The 23745-nt window shown below is 44.0% G+C and overlaps 1 protein-coding gene across 3 annotated transcripts in view; it reads right to left on the bottom strand.

Moving 5' to 3' along the window:
- Window positions 1–23745, bottom strand: part of CLPB (ClpB family mitochondrial disaggregase) — a 142588-nt gene that overhangs the window by 65207 nt on the left and 53636 nt on the right. For 2 of the 3 annotated variants that reach the window (XM_059133529.1, XM_059133541.1), the window contains 2 exons: window positions 18874–18963; window positions 4537–4665 (listed from right to left, as the gene is read on the bottom strand). In XM_059133529.1, the coding sequence (XP_058989512.1) occupies window positions 4537–4665; window positions 18874–18963 (219 nt within the window). The remainder of the gene's footprint in view (window positions 1–4536; window positions 4666–18873; window positions 18964–23745) is intronic. The other variant, XM_059133534.1, reaches the window with a different exon arrangement.

Here is a 23745-nt window from a genome sequence, read left to right as displayed (position 1 = left end):
AAGTTATTAAGTATTATCCATAAAGTGCCTCCCCTGTAGAATATACACATGCCCTACTCCTGACATGACAGAGTAGGTGGCACACTTCCATTTCCAGATGAGGAAAGAGAACCTCAGAGCAGTCTGTAGTTGGTCCAAGACCACAGGCAGTGGCAGGGCTGGCATTCAGATCCTGACTCCATAGTTCATGCCCTTGACTTGCAGCTTTCCTCAACTGGGCTTCTCCTCTGAACCACACACAGGAAACTATCTGAGTAACGATTTTTTCAGTTCTCCCAAGAATGGTGCATAACTTGTACCATTTTAGATGCCTGGGAGAGGAGTTATTCCATGTGTACAGTGGCTGCCTTACAGCATTAGGGCTCAATGCTCTGGAGGAACCCTGGTTGAGAAAGGCTGCCAAGATTGGAGGTATGTCTCAGGAAGATGGATCTAGCAGGGGATCACATCCCTGGGAGGAAACAGCTGCGAAAGCCCCTGAAGAGCCCTAGAAATACAGGTAGACAACTCTAGGGGCTTAAGGGAGGCAACTCCCCACCCTCCTGATTATTCCTCTTCCTCTTCCTAGTCATCCTCTCTCTCCTACCCTACCTCCCTCCAACCTTCTCTTGTACTTGGCAGTCAAGTGCTGAGGCAGAGCTTTTTAGTTCATTAGCCAACAACACAGGCAGAAGCAGCACAGTCACAGAATGAGAACCACAAAGGCGTCCACTTCTTTGTGGAGCTCAGGAGTAGAAAACTGGTCCTCATGAATTCAGAACTCAGAACCCAACCACATAAAACTGGCAAACTCCCATTATCCTTCCTTTTTTTTTTTTTTAATTGTGTTATGTTAGTCACCATACAGGACATCAGTTTTTGATGTACTGTTCCACGATTCACTGTCTGCATATAACACCCAGTGCTCCATGCAATCCACGCCCTCCTTAATACCCATCACTGGGCTCACCCATTCTCCCATTCTCCCCCCCTTGTAAAACCCTCAGTTTTCTTCCCAGAGTCCATAGTCTCTCATGGTTCATCTCCCACTCCCTTTTCTCCCCCTTCATTTTTCCCTGCCTTCTTCTAAAGTCCTCCATGCTATTCTTTATGCCTCCCATTAACTCTTCCTAGTAAGGTTTAAGCACGCACATGCGCGCGCGCGCGCACACACACACACACACACACACACCCCTGCCCCCTAGCCTCAAGCTTTCTATAACTGACTCCACATCTTTACTCACTAGGATACTTCCTCCTTTATGTTCCCAGAGCCCCTGTCCAGTCCCCCACCAGAAACCCACCCACCTGTCACTGCCTGTTTCCATATCTATCTCCTCTACCAGTCTGAGAATCTCTCAGGGTCAGGGTCAATTTGCCTGATCATCTTAGGATGCCCTGAAGTCTATGGGTTCATAAATGACAACTACCTAGCCCACAGTGACAATGCAGAACTAAAGTAAACCCAGGTCTGTCAGACTCCCAAGCTTGTGTTCTTTCCACTATGTTACAGGACCTCCTAAAGATGAAGAAATGACCTGTGCTAAGCATTCAGCCTAACAATGCAAGAACTCAGAGGTGGTGCTATGAGACTGGACCAGAGCACCAAGAGAAGCTTCCTGAGAGAGGGATCTAGATGAGAAGAGAGGGAACACGATGGTTGTTTTAGGCAGGATGGAGAAGTTGTGGCTGAAAGAGAATGAAGAAGTCTTTAGGCAGGAGCACAGGTTTTACATAGGAGGAAATAGGAGACTTATACCTGTCAGGAGGAGAGCTTGACATCTTTACACAATCATGGTGCACTTACCACATATCTGGGCATATACAGGCATTATCACTACTCCCCATGTTACCCCTGTGATACTTCCAGGTGTTATCTGACAGATAAGAAACTGAGGCCTAGAAAGTTAAGGCAACATATCCAAGGCAAAACAGCTAGTAGGTGGGGGAGGTAGGATTTAAACCCAGGTTGGCCTGACTTTGAGGTCCTCAGTGTCCCTTCTATTACTCCACGCTGCCTCTGAAGGGATCGGAGAACTGCCCACGTTAATAGACTGATGCAGCTGCCTGGACCTCCTCCCAGCTCTCATACGGGGTAACTAAAGCCCTGTGGACACTCAGCAATTTCAAAGACAAGGGTTCTGTGTGGACCTCGTGAGCACAGGCTGCCCCTGTGCCTAGGCCTGCCTTGGATCTCCCAGAAAGTATCCCTCTAAAGTTGCTGCAGCAAAGCCAGTGGCAAATATAGGTTGAGAAAATTCATTGGGCAGGAAGGCAGCCCTTCTGCCTTCCCTGAAACCCTCGGGAGGAGGTCAGCTGAGGTCACAAGACCTTGGAAATGTGACTGGCAATAGCCCCTAGGACAAGAGAGCAGGATCTTGCCTCTCGGTTGGCTGGTCACACACACAGGCAGACCAAGAGAGGTCAAGGGGGGTGAGGGGGGATAGAAGTTGGCAGGCCTGCAGGCCCTGAGTGACGGCCACTTGTTCAGGTCGGGAAAGGAGAAATAAGTGGGTTAATGGTTTTGGCCCTTGAGGCTGGGAGATTAAGGCAGGGGGTGTAAATAGATGCTGGGTAAAAAGGCAGGTGGGCGAACTGTAAAGTTGGGGGCTAAGGGCATCTGTTCCAAGCCAACAGGCAGGAACCATGCCCCTGGAATGGCTCAAAGGACCAGCCTTGGCCTGGGGGGGTGAGGGTGGGGGATGGTTCATAAAAGGCCTGCGCATCTTCATTTCAAAGGTGTTCGATCTGGAAGGCTGGGTGAGGGTCTCTCTTTAGAGTGAATTCCCTGTTTGGGGGCTGACGGGAAGCAGGGAATGTAAACCACTGGACAATGGCTTCGAGTACTGACTGATTTTAAGGCTCAGCAGAAACAAGCCCTATGGTGAATGCTCCCATTCTTAGCTGCAAATATCTTGCCTGAAATCTTTCCAAAGGACAAAGTCAGCAGCACCTTGCTTGGAGACAAGTTTTCTAAGTCTCCATTTCTGAAAGCAGTGAGCTCTTGCTCTGAAAGCATCAGTCACCCCAGGCAATGTCACCACATCCATGAGAAGTCCTACACCTCACAGCATTCATGCCCCAGAGCCAGCCACACCCTGCTGCTCTGAGGCAGATCGCCTAGGCAGGGGGTATGGGCCAGGCCTAAATTTTAAGCCAGTGTGGCTGTGGCTGACAGAAGGTGGCGGGACTTGGGGATTACTGAGAAACCCCTCCAGCCTAATCACATGACAAGGACTAGAACATTATCTGGGAATGTTAGGCTGTGAAGGAAGGGCTCTGGGACTGAAAGAACTTTCTTTGAATACTGGATTTTGAAAAAGTGATTAGGTTGCAGAGGACAGTTGGCAGAAATGACAGAGAAGAAAATCACAGTGTATTTAAAAAAGATGTTTTAAGCAGTTAGAGAAGAATTAAAATGGAATGGACTCCTGGGGAAGAAACACGGTTCCCTCAGTCATTGCTAGGGTCCAAGGAAATGCCAGCCTGGCAGCTGTTGAAGGTTCCTGCCAGGAGGAGGGGGAGCATAATCAGGGTTACTCAGAGGACTTCTGAGGCCGCTTCTGGCTCCCAGGCTCTATGAAGAATGACCACCAACAAGGAGGCCCTTGGTATCCAGGCCCAAGAGAAAGTCCCTAGGCCCTCAAGAAGTGGCAGCAAGGGCATAAAGAGATAGTCCTGTGCCATACTCAGAGGCCTGGGCCTTACACCTAGGTAAGATGCTTCTCTCCCTACCCCAAAGAGAGGCCAGAATGGGATAAGAGGAAGTGGGAGGGAAAGTGAGAGCTTGGGAAATATCTGACAGGTGGGAGGTAACTCTGTACCAGACCAACATAGGATGAGCCCAGCCCAAACTGGGGGATGGCACATACTGTCCCTCCAATTAAACCAACACTCTCCAAAGGGAGGGTATTCAATCAATGAAAGATTTATTGAGTGCTTACTTTATGCCAAGTACTAAACTAGGTGCTAGGGACAAATCAGTGGCCTTTAGGGAGTGAGTCAAGTTAGGGAGAAGGCTACTGAACATATGAAAATAATTCCAAAAAAAAAAAAAAAAAAAAGAAAAAAAAGAAAATAATTCCAGATTGTGACAAGAGTGATGATGGGAAAGAATAGCGTGCCATGATCCAGAGTAATGAAAGGGGGCTAATTTAGACTGTGGTTGGGGCATGGGATCAAGGAGAATGTCTTTGAGACCTGCACTGGTACAGAGTTGAAGGGCTTCCCTCCTTGTTCCACTAGCCCTGCTCTGGAGGTCACAGGGGAGAAAAGAGGATATTTCTGGAGAGAGGCACAATAAAAAAAACTCAGAGCATATGCAGACAGGCAGCATGGTGTGGTGTGTGACACACACACAGGCAAAGAACACATTCCAGCCACATGAAGGCAAATCACACATCTCAGAGCCACTCTCATGAGGTGGAGCCACCCTCTGGGCATTTCCCACTCTGCGAGGGGAACAGAGCTCTGCAGAAGCATGGATTTTCCAGAGTGGAGAGGTTGCCAAATACTCTTTCTCTGCCAACCTCCAACCGCATTCCCCCATGCGCTCACCTCCATCAAGCAGCTCCTTGACAGTGCGGTAGTCATCAGCAAGGACAGCGTAGTGCAGGGCTGTGCAGCCCTTGAAGCTGGCACGGTTGTTTAGTCGGTTGTTGAAGTCATCCTCTCGGGTTACCAGGACTGGGGGGACAGCAACACAAACCCTCCCATTAGCAACAAATGCCAGGAGTCACCAATATCACCTTGGTGTTTTCTTTCCCTCCCTCAATCATCTACACAGCTTACTAAACATATAATGCACCTACTATGTGCTGGGCCATCGGTGAGGGGTGAGAGGAGGTACAACAAGGCCAGTTAGTTCACAAATGTTTACTGACATCTGTTATGTGTTAGGATTCATTTGGAGACACAGAAATGAATCAGATATGGTCCCTGAATCAATCTGATGAAGAAAGCGACAAAAATAGGTATATAAAGTGCTATCTGAGATAAATGCTATGTTAGAGTTATAACAGGGTGATACAGAAGGAAGAGGGGAGCTTAGCTCAGTTTGGGCATGAAGAGAGCATCCCAAAAGATAAGAGTCTTGAAGGGGCTAGGGATGTTATCCAGGTGAAGAAAGGAGGCTGGGGGTTCGCTAGGGGATGGTAAGCAGGTGAGAGAAAAAGGCGTTCCTAGCAGAACAGTAACATACCTCTCTATTTTAAAGATGTTTATAAACTAGTGAGTATTTAGTACTATTTTGTAAAGAACTTTTTTAATTTTTAAAAGTTATTACACATTTGAAATCACAAAATAGTACAAAGTAGAAAAGGTATCATCAGCTCAACAACTCAGGAAACTACATTTAATATTGTTATATGTCTCTCTCTCTCCTTAAACATATATACATACTAGCATGAATGTATATCCTACACACAATCCTACAAAGCACATATATATCTCTTATGCATACCTGTTCTTCAAAATTAGAGCTTACTATATTGCAATTTTGTATTTTTTTAACCTTTAATAATCTGCTGTGAACATTTTTTTTTTTTTTTTGAAGGTAAGAACAACAAGCATTTCATCCCAGATGAAATCCTTGCAACTGTCCTCAGACAGTGGTGCTATAATTCTACTTACAGACAGGAACTAAGGGTTATAGAAGAGTTTTTGATTCAAGAGTGCAAAGCTAGTCAGTGGCAGAAATGCAGGTTTGTTTGACCCAAGAATATATGACTTTAGGCAATCTCTATACTATCTCCCTTTTACAGAGCCATTGGAGAGTGAGTTCAAGATGTAAGGAGGAGGCAATGAATGTAGCAAGTGTCTGCTGGTCCTCCCAGAGATTGGTTGATAAAAGAAAGACAGACACCAAATGGTTCGTAGAGAATAACTGTAGGTGAGATGATTTTCTAAAGGCTATATGAGACCTGAGCATGTTTATAGTATTAGGGAAAGATTCTAAAAGGAAGGGGATAAGTACAAAGAGAAAGACTTTCATTGATTGATGACCTCAAGGCTATGGAAGAAAAGAGGGGTTCAAAGGCACATGTAGTTGTACTTGCTCTTGAATCTCAGTTTTCTCAACTGAAAAAATATGGACAATAAGCCCACCACTTAAAAAGAGTTGTATTAAGGAGGGCATGTGATGTGATGAGCACTGGGTATTGTTATATGCAACTGACAAATTATTGAACACTATAGCTGAAACTAATGATGTACTCTATATGTTGGCTAATTGACTTTAAGTAAAAAAAATAGAGTTATATAGATTAAATGGGAAAAAAGAATAAGCATTTCATATGGTCAAAGAACCAAAACCCCCCAGTTCACTCTAGTGCTAATATTCATGACTCTCCAATTTAATACAGAAGAACCTAAAACGAACATCAATTTTATAGGACCCTCTGGGCTGGGTGACCACATATGTCCCAGTTCACCCTGGATGGGTCTGGTTTATGCCTACTACACTGTACAGTCCCAGTTTGGACAATAAATTGGGTGGTTACCCTACCTCTGGGGCCCTGCCTTAGAGATGAGAACCCATAGAACAATATTTATCCTGTATAGACAGGGTTTCTTTCTGCCTCATGTAGAAATTATTGAAATTACTGTCTTATATTCCCTCCTGAGCTGAGTTTGTTGAGGGCAAAATTTGGGTCCTACGTACCTGTACTCCCCTCCCACTAGCCCATGGCACAGAGTTTGAAAAGGCAGATTTCTCTTACCTCCCACTGGATAAAGGGTATAATTTAGTCAAGAGGTAACCTTGCCTAGGTAGTTAAAAGTTCCATACTATTTCTTTCTTTCTTTCTTTCTTTTAAAGATTTTATTTATTCGTTTTACAGAGAAAGAGCACAAGCAGGGGGAGCAACAGGGAAAGGGAGAGGGAGAAGCAGGCTCAGGCAGCCTGATGCGGGGCTCAATCCTAGGACCCTGGGACTGTGACCTGAGCCTAAAGCAGACACTTAACTGACTGAGGCACCCACGTGCCCCACACCATACCAGTTCTAAATCATTCTTTTCTAAGTGATAATGGAATGGAGTCTATGCATTTCCCTCCTGAGAAACTGGACTTCCTATTTACAAGTTTCCCCAAACAAGAAAACTATAACGTCTCTTCCTAATACTAACAGATGTCACCTAATGACCTTTTTCTACTCGATGCCTGGCACGGTCACTCCACACAATCTATTTAATTCTTCTAACCACCTGATACAGTAGGTATTATAATTCCCATTGTACAGATGAGGAAATTGAGGTACAGAGGTCACCTAGTGAGTGAGTGGTTGAGTGAGGATTAGAACCCAGATCTAATCCGAATGCTTTTTGTTTACATCATATCATGTTGTCACTCTACTTTTGCAAATGAGGGAATCAGAGCCCAGAGCCCAGATATTCTGGTCTCAGCCTTGGTTCCTACTCACTCTTCTCTGCTCAAATGAAGATACAACACACTCTTGGTGGAACTTGCCTTTATAGAGATCGGCCTGAGCTTTGTAGCTAGCCTCTGGATAAGCTAGCTTAGGTGGAAGCATTTCAAGTGTTTAGCCAAAATGAAGTTGGTGGAATGTGTAGCTGAAGAATAGACACTGCTGTAGTTTAGCCACACAAAGGTAGAACAGCTCTTCTCCACCATGCAGAGGCTCTCCAGACTGAACACCTCCTCCAAACCCTGAGTGTAATCTGACCTCTCCTGAGCAGGGAGAACAGGAAGAAGCTCTGAGTAGCTAACATACAAGCCCCATGTGGTGCATCTGCATTTCAGCAGCACAAGGGCTCTTCAGGGCCTAACTCAGAGATTACTAACTCTTAGTCACAAACAGTCTTATCAAATCATGGTAAATGATCTTATTTCCAGCCCACTGCAGATTAGGAGAAACAAACAAGGCTGGGGAGGAGGCTTCAGAATCCAGCAAATTGATTATAATCAAGTCCTGGCTAGGCAGGAAGGGAAAAGAACAGCACCACAAAAAGCTGAAAGAGGAAGTCAAGAATACAGCACCCCAAAATCCCCTAAGGGCACCACTGAACTCCACATAGGACATTAACTGCTGGATATAATGATGCACCTGAGGAAAAGTGATAGTTGGCTCACGAAAGCAGGAAGGATATAATCCATTTTACAAAGAAAACACATCATTCATTCAACAAACAACATTTACTGAGCATCACTGCATAGTGATAGCTTCTGGAGACATACTAATGAAGAAGACAGGGTTCTTGACTTTAAGAAGTTAACAGTCTAATGCAACAATCAGGAACAGACAAATTATAAGACTGTTTCGTAAACACAATGACAGAGCTGTACACTGGGTGCTTACCATAAAAAGCACATGAACTTAAGGAATACGGCTAGACTTATTCAGTTCAGGGACAAATGTCAGCAGAGTGCCAACGTCATAGCCCAGCTAATAAGGAATGTATCTGAAGAGGGTTCCTGCACACCTCTGAGGTCTCATCTCTCACTATTCCCTCCCTTCCTAATGTGCTTTCTTGCCTCTGAGGTTTTGCAAATACTATTCTACTACCTGGAACGTTTTCCCCTCTCCCATGCCTTTGGTTGACTAATTCCAATTCACTTTAGTCCCTTCCTGCAGTGATTCTCCCTCAGTCTGAGGCAGTTGTTCCTCCCAAGAGCTCCCCTAGCACCTTAGACATCTCCCAATTACGGTATTGACTCTATTCTGTTGTAATCATCTGTTTACTTGACTATGTTCCCTACCAGACCAAATGCTCACTGAGGGCAGAAAGTGTGACTGTCTTTAGAGTTGTATCCCCAGTGGCCAGTACGTGTCTAGACATAAATATGGGCTTCATAAATACTTGTTGAATTAGCTAATAAGATACATAACACATAAATAAGTTCCTAGGATTACCCGTTTTAGAGTGTGGCTGTTATATAAGTGATCTCAGGAGCCAGAGCCTGGTGTTTGGATCCCAGTTCTGAATTTACTCACTGTAATCTTGGGTAAATCACCTAACCTCTCTATGCCAAGTTTCTTTATCGGTAAATGGAGATAACAGTAGCCTCTTATGGGATGTTGTAAGGATTAGACAAGACATTGTGAGTAAAGGGGCTTGGAACAGTGCCTGGCATACAATACCTCTCAGTAAATGTCAGCTATTACCCTTCCTATCTAGTCTTGTGCTTCCAAAAGTGCATTCTCTCTGTGAAAAGTGGCTGCATTTGGGGAATCCTTCATATACTTTTCTTTCTGAAAGGCACAGTGCTGAGTAAGAACCAGCTGTTTAATTTGGTGTTAGTCAGCAGCTTCCTGTTCGGCAGCCTCTTTCTACCTTGTCCTTGTTAAAAACCTGCAGTATTAGTGTTCCCCAGAACATTCTTTGGGACTGAGTAGTGCATTACAATCACCTGTAAAAGAGCATTTTGCTTTCCTTATTTATTTTAGATTAACCCTGTGATGTAGAAGTTATTGTCATGTTACAGATGAGAAAACTGAAGTTAAGAAAGGTACTGTAATCAGTTAGCATGGGAGCTACGACCTAGTCAAAGTCAGCTAGGCCCATTTGGTGCTCTTAGCAATAAGCTCATTTCCTCACATCACCCAGTTTGAGAAGCCTGTCCCATAAGATCTTGCTGAAGCCCCCAGATCATTCGAGGTCATATTATTCTCTATCCAAAAAAAGTAGCTAAAGGCGGAAAGGAGGTGTGGGGAGAGGTGCAGCACGCACCATCACCCACTCTCCCTGAGGAAAAGGAAATAAATCCATGGAAGCTAAAATGACTCACCCAAGACTGGTTCACCAGCTGTCCACCAAGGTGGTCTTTTGAGGCCCCGTGTTTACGGGTGATCCTCAGCCAGTGAACTGACCCCTTCCCAACTAAGCCATTTACCAGCCTGTCTCTAGCACAGGGTAAGATGAGCTCAGGTTCCTGTTTCTCCTCTAAGCCAGCTATTCACGTCTCTCCGCTCCTCTGACCACAGGGAGAAGGCCAACACATTGCACTGTCATCCTCCTGCTTCCACCTCTGCCTTTCGACGTTGCAAAGTCTATGCCTTGGGTGCTGTCGCAAACACATGTGCCCGATGTGCTCTTTGCAGGATTCCCTTGGACTCAGCAGGGCCAAGGAGTCAGCAGAGGTGAAAGTAGTCCCTGAAGCCTGTCACACAGCCCTGGCCACTTGCCAGCACTGCTGAAACTGCAAAAAAAAGCAACTGTCTTCCCCAGTGAGAAAGACTGATTTAAGGTAAAGGGGGTCTTACAGTCCTGAATCTAAGCTCTGCCACTAAGTTCTTCTATCTGTAAAATGGGTATGATAAGAAATAATTTGAGCAATACTAAATATTTAAATATTATGAGAATCAAATCTGATAATAGGGTTTTTTTTTTTTTTTGATAAGAGGTATTTTTTAAACATCACCACATTGACTAATGCTGCTCTCTCTCTTGGGTTAAGCACTGGGGGCACGGACATGAATCAGACATGGCACTTTCCACATATGCAAAGTCTATTGGGGGAGACTTTGAAAAAAGGTATAGGAGTCAAGATGGGTGGTCTCTGGGTAACAAAAGCTTTATTACTGCTGCCTTATGCAGAAGAAAGACAACCCTAATTACGAGTGACACTCCCAGGAACTTGTGCTGTCTAATGTCACGGAGGGTCCAGCAGCGCCTTTTGCCTTTAAAGATGTGAGCATGTCCCCATGAGAGAGAACCTCTACAACTACTCTGACAAGGGCGAGAACAGCCCCTTCCATCTGTGCAACATCAGCGCGATTGTTTCCTCACCCTGTGACAACTTAGGACAGATACCATTCTCTCTGTTCAACAGATTAGAAGACAGAGGTAAAAAGGCTGGGTGGCCTGCCCAACCTGCACTGCTAATTGGTAGTGGAGAGAACCAAATCCAGAGGCCCCCTGGCTCATGCTTCTATGCTTCTCCATGCCCAGCTTCTATCAGTGCCTGTAGACTCAAGCCTCACATAAACCAGGGTTGGCTGACCTTGCTTGAAGCTCAGGATCTGGGTTAAATTTTTATAAAGAGTCTTAGGGAAGAAGCCTCTGGGCTCTGCTTCCTCCAGGCTATTCTGTATCTACTACCTCTTTAAATCCTCACTACCTGAGACAGCCCCCTCCTGCCAGCAGGGATGGAACCACCGCCACCTCAGCCTCTATGGGCGCTGTCAGCTCTGCCTCTTGTGTTTGTCTTTGGGCAGAGGATGGAGCGAGAGGGAGACGCCCTGTGAGGAGTCACATGAGACCAATCCCAGGGAAGACAAGGCCCTTCATTTCCTTCCACAGCCTGGAAACCCCTCTTTCTCTTTTCAAATCCTACCTGTTCTTTAAAGCCCTGTCCAAGGCTCCTCTTCCAGAAAGTCCTTTCCTCCCAGCTCTGCCCTGGATGCCTGCTGTGTTGATTATGTGTACCCATTTACCAGTTAATTCTTTACTAACAACATCTCTTATAATAGTTTCTTGCGTTAAAATTTCCCTCTGACTCCCCAATTACATCCTAGGCTCTTCGTGGATGACAGTAACTAGTTGATAACATTTTCTGTATGTATTTCATACAGTATCACGTATTTTACACAGCTTCAGCGATGAACATACGAGAGCCTTTACCCACCTGCCTGCTCATGAACATACCACAAGTGAGCAGCTCAGAACAGCAGGCGCTATGAGAGTCACACATTCACAGTCTGATGGCAGCAGAGACAGGGCACACACATTACCTCAAGATATAAACTGTCTTGAGGATGAGGGGGATCTTGCCAGGTAGAGAGGGGAAGAAGGACGTTCTAGGAAAGAAAGTGGTGTTTGTAAAGGCCAGGGGTAAAGACTGCACTACCTGTACATTCAAGAAACTGAGTCTCTCAGTGAACCTAGGATGCTGTGAGCAGAGAGGAGGTTGCCCATGGAGGCAGAGGGCCGACTCTCAGAGGGGTTTGGATTCTATCCTGAAAGCTATGGGCACACAATAGTTTTTTGTTAAGGAATTAAGCAACATGGTGAACAGCAAAAACAACAGATCAGGAGATGAGAGATCTGGACTAAAAAATAACTCATTCAACTACCTTGGAATGCATTTCAAGCCCTCTGTGTCCCAGACTCCCTATTTTTCAAGTTGAAGAGTTTTTCTACACCAATGGTTCTCAAACTTTAGTGGGAACAAAATCACCTGGGTAACTTGTAAAAACTGTTGATTCTTGGGTCCCCATCTCAGCAATGTTCAGTAGGCAGTGCTTGGGAATGTACCAGAATGCACCAAACTGGATGGTCTCTGAGTGTCCTTCCTCTAATGTTCTTGTGCTAAAAACAAGAAAGATGCAAGGCTGATTAAACCATTCCACCTCTACCTGCCTTGTCTTGCTCCCGGGAAGCCAAGGATGTCTGGGCATCAGAACACTCTTCCCAAGCCTCATGTTTAGAAGCTTAGAGCAAAGCCCCCAGGACACTAAGCCTTGGGATGAGACCTCCAATATCTCACTTAAAATCCTTCTGCCCCACAGAATCCCCGCTGGAATTAGGTCCTTTTTCACCATACACACAAGGTCTATCTCCTCATTCATCCACCAACCATTAATTAAGTACTTTCCATGGGCTGGGCCATGGCCTCAAGAGCTTGTAAATGCTTCAAATAATGCTGAAAAAAATCTATCTTTTATAAAATATCTCTGGCAGGAAAGAGTTCAGAATTTTGAGTTGGAGAGAACCAAATTCTAATCCTGATGACTCTGGAAAATTACTTCATCCCTCCAGGCCTCAAATTCATCATTGGTAAAATGGAAACATTAATATCTATGAACTGGTTTACTGTGAAAATCAAAGATGATGTGGTATAGTCAGGGGCACAGGAAATGGCCAGCCCCCTAGGAAATGGCCATTTTTCCAGTCCTGGAGCTGTAATACATCCATATTCCTCTGTTTGAGTTTCAGAGGCTTTTCCTACCTAGTCCTAGTTAATGTCTCCAAATAGACTTTCAACTCCTCTCTTCCTGCTGTCAAAACCCCCATAAGAGGACCCTGGTGATCCTACCATGAGTCCTCAGGAGGCAGCACTGCGATTTAGAAAGAAAAGAGTTTGGAGTCAATCAGACTGGGAAGCAAAAGTCGCTGTGCAACATTGATCAAAACACTTAACATCTCTGAGAATGTTTCCTCATCTGCAAATCTCACCTACCTCGCAAGACTCAATGGCAAACCCAATTAAAAAATAGACCAGGCTGGGGCACCTGGGTGGCTCAGTGGGTTAAAGCCGCTGCCTTTGGCTCAGGTCATGATCCCAGGGTCCTGGGATTGAGCCCTGCGTCGGACTCTCTGCTCGGCGGGGAGCCTGCTTCCTCTTCTCTCTCTCTGCCTGCCTCTCTGCCTACTTCTGATCTCTGACTGTCAAATAAATAAATAACATCTTTAAAAAAATATAGACCTGGGATTTGAGTAGATGGATGTACAAATGGCCAAAAGGCACATGAAAAGATGGTCAAAATCATTAGCCATCAGGGAAACACAAATTTAAACCATAGCATGAAACGACTTCATAACCACCACAATGGCCAAAGTAAAAAAGACAGGCAGTAGCAAGAGCTGGTTAAGGATGCAGAAAAACTGGACCCCTTACACATGGCTAGTGGGAATGTAAAATAATGGTGCAGCTTCTTTGGAAAACAGTCTAGCAGTTCCTCGAAAGGTTAATAGAGAGTTATCCTATGGCCAAACAATTCCACTGCTAGGTATAAAGTCAAGAAAACTGAAATCATTATATCTACACCAAAACTTGTACACAAACATTCACAGCAGTATTATTCATAATAGAATAGAACAGAAACAACTCAAATATCCCTCAACTGATGGAGATGTGAAATTTGGTAGATCCATTAATGAACTATTACTCAGCTATGAAAAAGGAATGAAGTACTAGTAGGTGTTACAACATGAATGAACCTTGAAAACATGCTAAGTGAAAGCAGTCAGTCCAAAAGATCATCTATTGTAACTCCATTTATATGAAATGCCCAAAATATGCAAATTTAAAGAAACAAAGGTCAGTGGCTGTCTAAAGTTAGGGGGAGTTGAGAGGAAATGGGGAATGGGGTTTCTTTAGGGACTGATAAAAATGTTCTAAAACTGACTGTGGTGATGGATGCACAACCCTTGTGAATATACTATAAACCAGTGACATACACTTTTTAAAAACAGATTTATTTATTTGAGAAAGAGAGCACACATGTGTGCATGCACACATGAGTATGAGTGGGGGGAGAGGGAGAGAGAGAATCAAGCAAACTCCCAGCTGAGCATGGAGCCGGACGCAGGGCTCGAACTCAGGATCCTGAGATTACAACCTGAGCCAAAATCAAGAGTCAGATACTCTGATTGAGTATCTGACTGAGCCACTGAGATACTCAGTGAGTATCTCAGTGATACTGAGTACTCTGACTGAGCCACCCAGCCCCAACTTACACACTTTAAATGACTGAACTATGTGAATTAAATCTCAACAAAGCTATTATATTAAAAAAATGTACATAAAGAGGTGAGCACACTGCCTGGCATGCAGTAGGTACTCAATAATGGTAAAACATTTATTATTGTGCCCTTTCCTCTTCCTGAGGCGACACTCACACTCTGGCCAGGATCTTCTCACACTAGCCTAGAAACTACGTCAGGCTCATTGCAGGGAGCCCATTTCATCCTCAGTGGAAGGTAATAGGGGTCTTGATGCCTAATATCCTAGGACTAAGAGTCTCCAATACTTGGATTAATAAGTATATAACTCTTGGAGAAGTAAGAAAATAATAGCCTCCATTTATTGAGCACTTACTATGTGCTAGGTTCTGTGCTGGGAACTTTACAACTGTTTTCCTCCCAAGAATCATACTAGGTTATTATTTTTATTGTTATTACTATTCCTACTTAATTAATGAAGAAACCATGACCTACAGAAGTATGTAGCTTGTTTCAGGACACTGATACTCAATGACCGAGCTGCTCGGTTTAACTCCAAGGACTGTACTCATTTCCTTATGTGATTACATGACTTCATTATTCCTTTTATCTACAAGTTACCTATTCTTTATAACTCAAGCAGTTTGATTTTCACTGATCTCCCTTTCCTCTATGCATTCAAGTAATATCTAGTTAACATCAAATTAGTTAACATTCTCTTAAGTCTTATGGGTTTGCAGATTGCCTCATGTGTATGTTCCTAAACATGGCAGGTGCTCAATAAATACTTCTTAGTGAGTAGATGGTAAGCTTGTCTCCCCAAGAAGAAGATGGGTTCCTGAAGGATAGATCCTGTGTCTTAGAAATCTTTTTATCCTTCCTACAAGGAAGGCACTCATGGCCATCTAGGCTGGCCTATGGAGGGAAGAAGACCCCACTTGCAGATGGTTCTCACAGACACCACGTTCTTTGCCCATGGACTGGAAAATTTCTCCTTAAGAACAGAACTCTGTTTATCTCTTTATTAGCTTCTAGTAGGAGCTCAGAAAAGGTATGAAGAATTAAAGGGAAGACTGGGTCAGCACTTACTCTACTGAAGTCACATAAAGGGCAGCCTTCCCCTAAGAACCCCAAACTCATCTTCTCTCATCCCCATGAAAGGGAAGGGGGAGAGTGGGAAGGTTGGAGCTTTAAGAAGACATGTTGTTGACCATGCCTGTGATGCTAGACAGTGTGGCATCCTTTCTGGCTCAGGACCCTCCCCCCACCCCTTTTTAAAAAAAGTTTTATTTTAGGTAATCTCTACATCTAAAGTGAGGCTCAAACTACAACCCTGAGATTAAGAGCTGCATGCTCCACCAACTGAGCCAGGCAGGTGCCCCTTCATGGACCACAGACTCAGGTGGAGGTTTCCAAAGCCCACATGTCACCTTCACACCATCAAATTCAAAGAGTGGGACAACCTCTTAAGAAAGTGTTACTCTGCTGTCTGCAGGCCCAGCAACACTGTTTGATTGTCCGCTTCTTCCCATCTCTTCTAACTCTCACAGCAGTAACATGTCATAGCTATTTAGAGCCCCTCTGAGGTGACCTATTGTTACTCTGAGCTTAACTTCCCCACTGCCCCTGTTGTGCCCCTGTCCCAACCAAAACATCCCATCTTTCAGCGCCAGGGATCCTCCAGGTAGGGCTGGCGACAAGAGGAGCCTGCCCTCTCTGCCTTTCAGCCAGTTATGCTTCCTGGTTGGCCAAACTCAGTCCCTCTGTGCTCCCCATCTCTACACCTGCTTGCCTCTCCTCTGTCTTTTCTTCAAAATGTTAAAAACTTGCAATAAAAAACAAATACAAAATGCTGTAATTAATAGCCAATTCCAAGCCAACCCAGCATCTCTACTAATAAACCTCAACACTTGCAAAAAGAACAATAAATTCTGCCTCTCTCTGTTCTGAGGTGGTCTCTTATATCCAGTCTGTGTGTGTGTATGTATGTGGGTAAGTGTGTCTACATATATATTTATTTTCCTTTATTTCCCATCCAGGGAGGGGCAGAATAATGAACTGCGTGCGTCAGGGAAGATGAATCTGAGATACTAGGGAGCAGTGCAGTAAAAAGATTAAAGTGTTATTATTGTTGTTTTTTTTTCCCCCATGGTCCATTGTGACAGCTCGACCGTCATCTGTAAAAAATGTCTCAGCGAGAGATAATCATCGGAAACTCAATAAAGCGTCAGGGGGAGCCTCAGCCCCCATCAATCACTGGGTGCCTGGAAAATTTCAGCCCTCTGTCTCCCTTCCTGCTATCCATATAAATGTCTCTAATATATTTTGTGTGGTGTGTGGGACCCATCCCTGATTTGGAACTTTTGATGAAAAAATATTTATACACAAAATATGTAAATCAGTTAAAAATCAAAGGACTAGTTCTTCACCACCCCATCCTACTTTTCTTTATTTTTATAAATGTATCAAATTTATTCTTTTTAATAAAACATGTCAACTAGTCTATCTCCTTCTCCTAGTCAAACATATATAAACATATATATATGGGCTTAGAAAGCTAAAAGGAGAGAAACAATTAACCTAACTGGCTGATACACTTCACCTTGAAGTTGGTTAACAGGCATGATGGATTGACAGTGTACTGTCCATCTTGGTGACTACAGCAGCTGGCACTGCTGAGAAATGAGACATAGAACCACTGGCCCTGGAGGTGCAACAAGGCTGTGACAATGATGAGGAAGACGCAGAGACATTAAAAGTAATAACTTGCCCCAACAACTTTTGGCTTGGCAGATTCCCAAGCCTTCTAAGACTCTGGACGAGCAGAGATCCTGGTACATACAGAGTGCCACGGTTGCTGGGTTCTGCATAAGAGCAGAGGATAGCTCTGCTGGCATTTGGCTACATCTCTCTGCCTCAGTTTCCTTGAGTGCCTGCATCACAGGGTGCTGTGGCACACCGTTATCAGTCCATGTTACCTGCTGCTGCACTGGTCTTATCATTACCATTCTGTAACCACCTCTCCTGCTTCTCCACCCTGGAAAGGATCCGTTCCTGCAGTGCCCTCTTCTCTAGAACCTTCAAAGCCCCTCTCTGTCTAAAGGACAAAGTCCCAACATCTTGATCTGGCCCTAGTGCACGAACTCAGCATCTTTACTGTTCACTACTTCTCAAAATAAATCTGCTCTGTAGAAGCTTCATTTTAACAAGTTCACTTTGCAGCCTGACACACATTTCTCTGTTTCCCAGTGTTTGGGATATAACACACCCCTTTATGCCCAACTGTACCCACTTTCAGGCCCTCCATAAAACTTTTTATTCTGAGGCTCAGATACCATTTTATTTCCTTGACTGCTTCAACCAGAGATTCTCTTCTCTGAGCTCTTGATAGTCCTCTGTTATCTGTACCTCTGACTGAACACTTGTCAAGTACTGTCTTGGTCAAGTCTTCAATCTTTGTTATTACTATTAATGACTTTTCTTGCTAGTACCTTACACATTTCGTGATGGCTTATATTTTCTCAAGTGTTTTCATAAGTACTTCAATCTGATCTTTCTAATAAGCCAATGGTGGAGGAAATATTCTTCCCTACAGATGAGAAAAATCAAGTCTCAGAGAAATAAAGAGAAATGCCCAAAGTCACATGGTTCGGTAACAGCTAAGCCACTCCTCAGACTCTTAATAATGTTTGGCTCTCTAGAGACAACAGTTTGCTACCCCTGAAAAGCATTTGGAAGGCTATGTTGAAGAGTTTGGGTAAAGTTCTATGAGAGTACAGAAAACCAGAAATTTACATTAGTGGGATTCCTTCTGTGTTCTAGGTTTTAGGTTAGGGACAAATATGCTATCTCTAACTCTTCTGATAACCTTTATTTATTTATTTATTTGCTTTTATTATTATGTTCAGTTAGTTCCAGGAAACAAACTGGTAACCTTTATTTTATAAATAAGGAGACAGGACCGCTGAAAGGTGCAGAAAATTGCTGCAGGTGTTATAGTTATTATGTGTCCTGTAATACCCATAGTACCGTGGCATAAGCACTCAGCCTCACTAGGAGTGAAATTAAAGTGGCAAAATAAGGTCTCTTCCAGGGAAAAGGCCCAGATGAGTTTTTAAAAAGCAGTTCAAGCCCAAAGCCAGAACTAACATCTGCGGTCTAGATCATGCTACTCAAACAATGGAGAGCTGTGAGAAATGCAAAATCTCAGTTCCCACCCCAGAGTCACTGAATCAGAATCTCTGGGGGTGGGACCCAGGACTCCGTGTTTTAACAAGCTCTCTAGGTGATTCTTATGTCATTGGGTGCATAATTACTTCCACTTAAATTTATGCTCTCTGAGGGCATACATTTTCTCTGCTCTCCCTAGGTAGGGCTGGGCACATGGTGGGTGCTGGGTGGTTAACTTCTACTAAAGAGATGAACCAGGATGAGACCACTCCCTGGCATGTCCTGGGGAAGGGGAGAAATATTAGAGAGCTGTTGCATTACCGCCAGTGGGGACTCCTAGCCATCTCCTGAACTCCAGGGCACTTGTCCACTGGTTTGTGATGCGCCAGCTTGCACCGTCCTGTCCCCCATCTGAAGACACAGAGATGGGGAGGTCAGCTACAGCAGGCCAGAACCTGCAGCCCATGGAGCTGTGGGCAGGGGACCACCCAGACTGTTGGGGTTGGCCTTGGGAGGTAGAGCCTGGCAAGTCAGACCCTCTAGCCCCAGAAGGGTCCTACGCCAACCCAGCTTCTACACGACTCATCTTTATTCAGCTACCATTTGAAGCTGAGAAGAGAAGCTGATTTATATCCTGTTCTGACCATGTTTCTGCCGTGTTTTATTGTTTTAATTGTACATATAAGAGGCGCTCAGAGTGCTCGCTTGCATTTCTGACAGCCTGAGACACCCAATGTTTATAACAGTTACTTACAAGCACCCTGCGGCATCTCTGGCTGGATGACTTGTTTACTGTTACCATTAATTTACTGTCTCCTCCACCTGAGGATTGGGACCCACCACCCATCTGCCAGCCACAAGTGGAACTCTCCTGGAGTGGGCATGGATGGGGATCAAGGCACTGAATGGAATGTGGTCAATATCAGGGAGTGAGTTGGTAGAGAAGCAGCAGTGATCTCCATGCTCCCCTTTCCACATATGTCCCCTCTATGTGCCTTTGCTCAAGCTGTGTTCCCTGCTTAGAACAGCTTTTCTTTTCCCACTTTCTTTCTGCTCTCCAAAGCTCAGCTCAAATCCCACTTATAAGTACATCACTTGTTCTGATGGTGAGCCTAGAGCTTCTAGACCTTAGAAATCACACGGCTGATAGGGTCCTTTAGAAGCCATATTACCCAAAGACCCAGGGCAAGAATCCCCTGTACACAATCCCTGATGGGCAGACAGCCAACCTCTGTCAATGCCTCTGGAGTAATGAGTTGCTCAATACCTCCAAGGCAGCTTTACACGGAGTCAAACCCACCTCTGTAGAGAAGTTCTTAATCAAATATCATCCTTCACATGATGCTTTACTTATCTCTAGTCATCCTAACAATCCTGTAAGATGGGTATTGTTATCCCTATGTTATAGAGGAGAAAACGGAAATTCTAAAACCTTAACTACTGGCTCAAGAACACATAGCTAGTAAGTTACAGAACTTAGGCAAACAGAGCTTAGATAACTGCCTAGCACTAAAGCCTGACCTCTCTCCAGGACACCATCATACCTCTGAAGATGCCACTCTTAATGGCTGAAGAGAATGGACAGAACAGTCAGGCCAACCTGGTTTCTATGCAGGGCACTCTCGCATCACTTGCATTAGCAGACCTGCCCTCTGCCCAGAAACACCCACCTTGATGAGGGTGGGGAATATTGTAATATGCCTAGCAGAGCAGTCTTCTTGCTAAGGAGCAATGGCCATATATAAAATAGAAGGGTTTTGCTAGGAACGGGGCAACCGATGACAAAGTCTCAAAAAGGGGGTTGCAGAAGTTTCTTTCCTTTCTAGACTGTGCCTGTTCTAAGCAGGTAAAACAGAAAGAACCTCTCTGAAAGAAAACAAGGCAATTTCTCCAATGCTTTTGGCACTCCTGTTTGAATCCTCTTTCTTCTTCACACCTTAGATGCTGTACCCTGAGTGAGGAGATTGTCCCCTCACCTCTTACCTTCACTCTTTTCCTTGGACAATTTTAGTCACATCCACTGTAGTCACTACCAAGCAAACGCTGGTGACTCCTAGATCCCTATCTCCTGCCAGACTTCTCCTTTGAACTCCAGACCCACACATCCAACTGTTCACCCAAATCAGAAATCGGGATGTCACCACGGATGCCTCCTTTTCCATCAATTCCTACATTCAGCTAAGAATTCAACCTCTTAATATTTTTTTTAAACATCTACTTTCTCCGTTTCCAAATATCACTTTTAGGAATCCCCAGAAATTTTAAGTACATTTTGGGGGAGAGGAGCATAGCTTCTCATCCAATTCTCAAAGGAGGCCATCATCCCCTAAAGGTCAAAGAGCCACTGCTAATCTCTCTCCTCCAATTTCATCCCTCACCCCATCCAAATGATTCATTTAAATTGCAAATGTAAACCAAGCATCTCCTTTCTTAAAATCCTTCAAGGACCTTCGGAAAACAGTGTGAGCACCCTACAACTGTCCTACAATGTCCTTCTCATGCAGAACCCTGCTTCCCTCTCTAGTCTCGCTTCTTGCTATTCTCAACACTGAGGCAGATGAGTCCTTGCTGTCACCCACCCATCCCACGTCTCTTCATGTGTTGTCCCTTCTACCCAGAAGATCCATACCTCTTAGTCTGCCAGGCAATCTCCCACTCTTCCTTAAGACCCTATTCAAAGTCATTCACACTATGCCCCTTCCCAGACAGCAGTCTGCCCTCAGGTAGCGCTTATCATTGCCTATGCCAGTGCTATCTCCATTCATTGTACATCTACCTTTGCATTATCACTCTGTACTGTGATGCCTTGTTCATAGGTCTGTCTTCTCACTTAACTGGGAACACTGTTGAGGGCCTAGATCATGTATATTCATTTCTACATTCCCAGCATCTGGCAGTGTGCCTGACACTCAGTAAATGCATGCTGAATTATAAAGAAATAAAACTAATAAGCAATTACAACTGCAGAGCACTTTACAATTCACACATCTCATGCTTTATCTCTTGATGTTCACAATACTGATAAGGTAGAAAAGGGATGTATTACTGGGGTTTAGAGGTCCTGGCAAGGTCACAAACGACAACTTACCACTTCCTTTCAGTACTTAGCACAGTACAAAGGGCCACAGAAATATCTACTAGAAATTTAGTAAATTTGATGGACTCTGCTGCAATAGTGAAGGACTGTCCAACTAAGCCTGTGACTTTCCTTTGAATTTGCCTAGACACACTCTGGGCAAAAGGCTAGCACTCTTGCTCTTTTCTACTCTCCTCACACATCCTATAAGTCAGGTAACCTCCTGTGAGAAAGTCTGTCCCATCTAAAGAATCACAAGGTTCTTTTGTTCCTGTCTACTTCACCAATGAGAATGACCCAGAAATAGGTAGAGTAGGTAACAGATACAGGTTGAATGCATAAAAGAACGAGGTATCTTTAAATAAAAGAAAGAAAGGAAAAAAGGAAGAAAGAAAGGAAGATCGATCAATCGATCGATCTGATTAAGAAGGAGCTAAAGGCTTAGTAAGGAGAGAAGAGATCCCTGGGATGATTCTAAAGAACGGTTACTTTTCAGGGCCTAGAGCATATGAAGTTGGGAGGGAACAGAAAATCCAAACTGATATGCCAGGGAAAATTAGATAAGCTGCCAGAAACTGTGGCAGGCAGTGCAGTCTGGAATTTAACAAAACAAAAACAAAAACAAAAAAACCTTTAGAACAACAACAAAAAGATGCAGAGCCAGGCATATCCTGCAAGCTAAAGAGTGAGTTCATCAATGATTCTGATAAAATTCTAGAATGTGTTTTTTTTTTTTAATGGTTCTTAAACACTTAGGTAATTACTGGGTATCAGTATGGGCTCGCTAAGGACAAGACAAGACCATGTCAGAATAACTTAGTGTCTTTGGGCGAAAGGGTTATTGGGCAAAAAAAATTACAACAAATGCTAAACACATTTTTATTTTAGCAAGAAATCTAAGAAAATCTCTTAAAATTCTGTGGACAACATGAGAAATGGAGGATAGAAAAAAGTGAAGTTTGGTGGACACAGTTGTGAATGTTGAGTAATGCTTCAAAATTGTCATGATTACATGCTCCAAGGCTCCATACTGAACTGAGTCCTTACAAACATTTAAACCAAAGACTACATCTGAAGGTCCTCAGTCTCATAAACCAAAGACTAACACATAAAGCACATGATGGCAGGGATCTTGCCTGTCTAACTCACCAATGCCTAGAACAGTGTCTGCTAGGTAGGAATGTCATCAGTAAATATACGAATCCACATAAAGCTTACTCACTAAATTCATAGATCATACAAAATAAGAAGAGATACTTAATATTTTTATCTTATTTCATAAGGAATATAATAGCCTTTTCCAATATTTTTGTTGTCTATCTACCTACCTATCTAGAATATAGGCTAGCTAGTTTAAGAGTTAAAATAAAGTTAAGAGGAGGTTGACAGAAAAGAAGGGGAAAAAAAGGATGGAAAGAAGGAAGAAAGAAAAAAGAAAATACCTACAACAGGGTCAACAAATACAGCCTACGGGCCAAATCCAACCTGCTGCCTGTTTTTGCAAATTAAAAAGTTTTACTGGTCCATACCCACGTACATGTGTTGTGTGTCTATAGCTGCATCGGCACTACAGCGGCCAAGCTGAGCACTCACAATTCAGACCAGGTGGCTCACCAAGCTTAAAAGCCACTAAGCAGCTTTTTCCAGAAAAAGTTTGCTGACTACTGATCTAGAATGTTGAATATGAGCATCAATCTGGAGAGAACAAAGATATAAAACTTAGGTGCAGGGGTAGGAACTGGTGTGACAGCAAAGGTTGGCCTCCATGGCTTCACAGCCCTGGGATTCTATGAAATCAAAAATAGTGTCTGAGCCCTGCTGGGATCCTGAGAGCAGATGATAAGGCACTCAAATAATCCCTTCCCTTCCACCTGGCTCTGCCCCCTCAAAAAACACTCCCCTTTGCTTTTTTGTGAGAGCACCTAGACACAAGACCAAGCTGAGGACAGTAATGCTGTGTTCGAGTGAGGAGAGAATAGTCAAGAGGTGTCTCCACACAGGGCAAGTTTCACTCATGAAATTTTCCTCTGAAACATAAAGTGAACATAATTCCTCCAGCTCAGTGGGGAATCCAAGGAAGCATAGGTCATGGCCTGCACGTGGAGCTGTCAGCTGAG

The sequence above is a fragment of the Mustela lutreola genome, chromosome 1, assembly GCF_030435805.1.
Source record: "Mustela lutreola isolate mMusLut2 chromosome 1, mMusLut2.pri, whole genome shotgun sequence".
In the NCBI taxonomy this organism is placed as follows: Eukaryota; Metazoa; Chordata; class Mammalia; order Carnivora; family Mustelidae; genus Mustela; species Mustela lutreola.
Note: the sequence above shows the minus strand (reverse complement) of the source record. Positions and strands in the feature narration are given on the sequence as shown.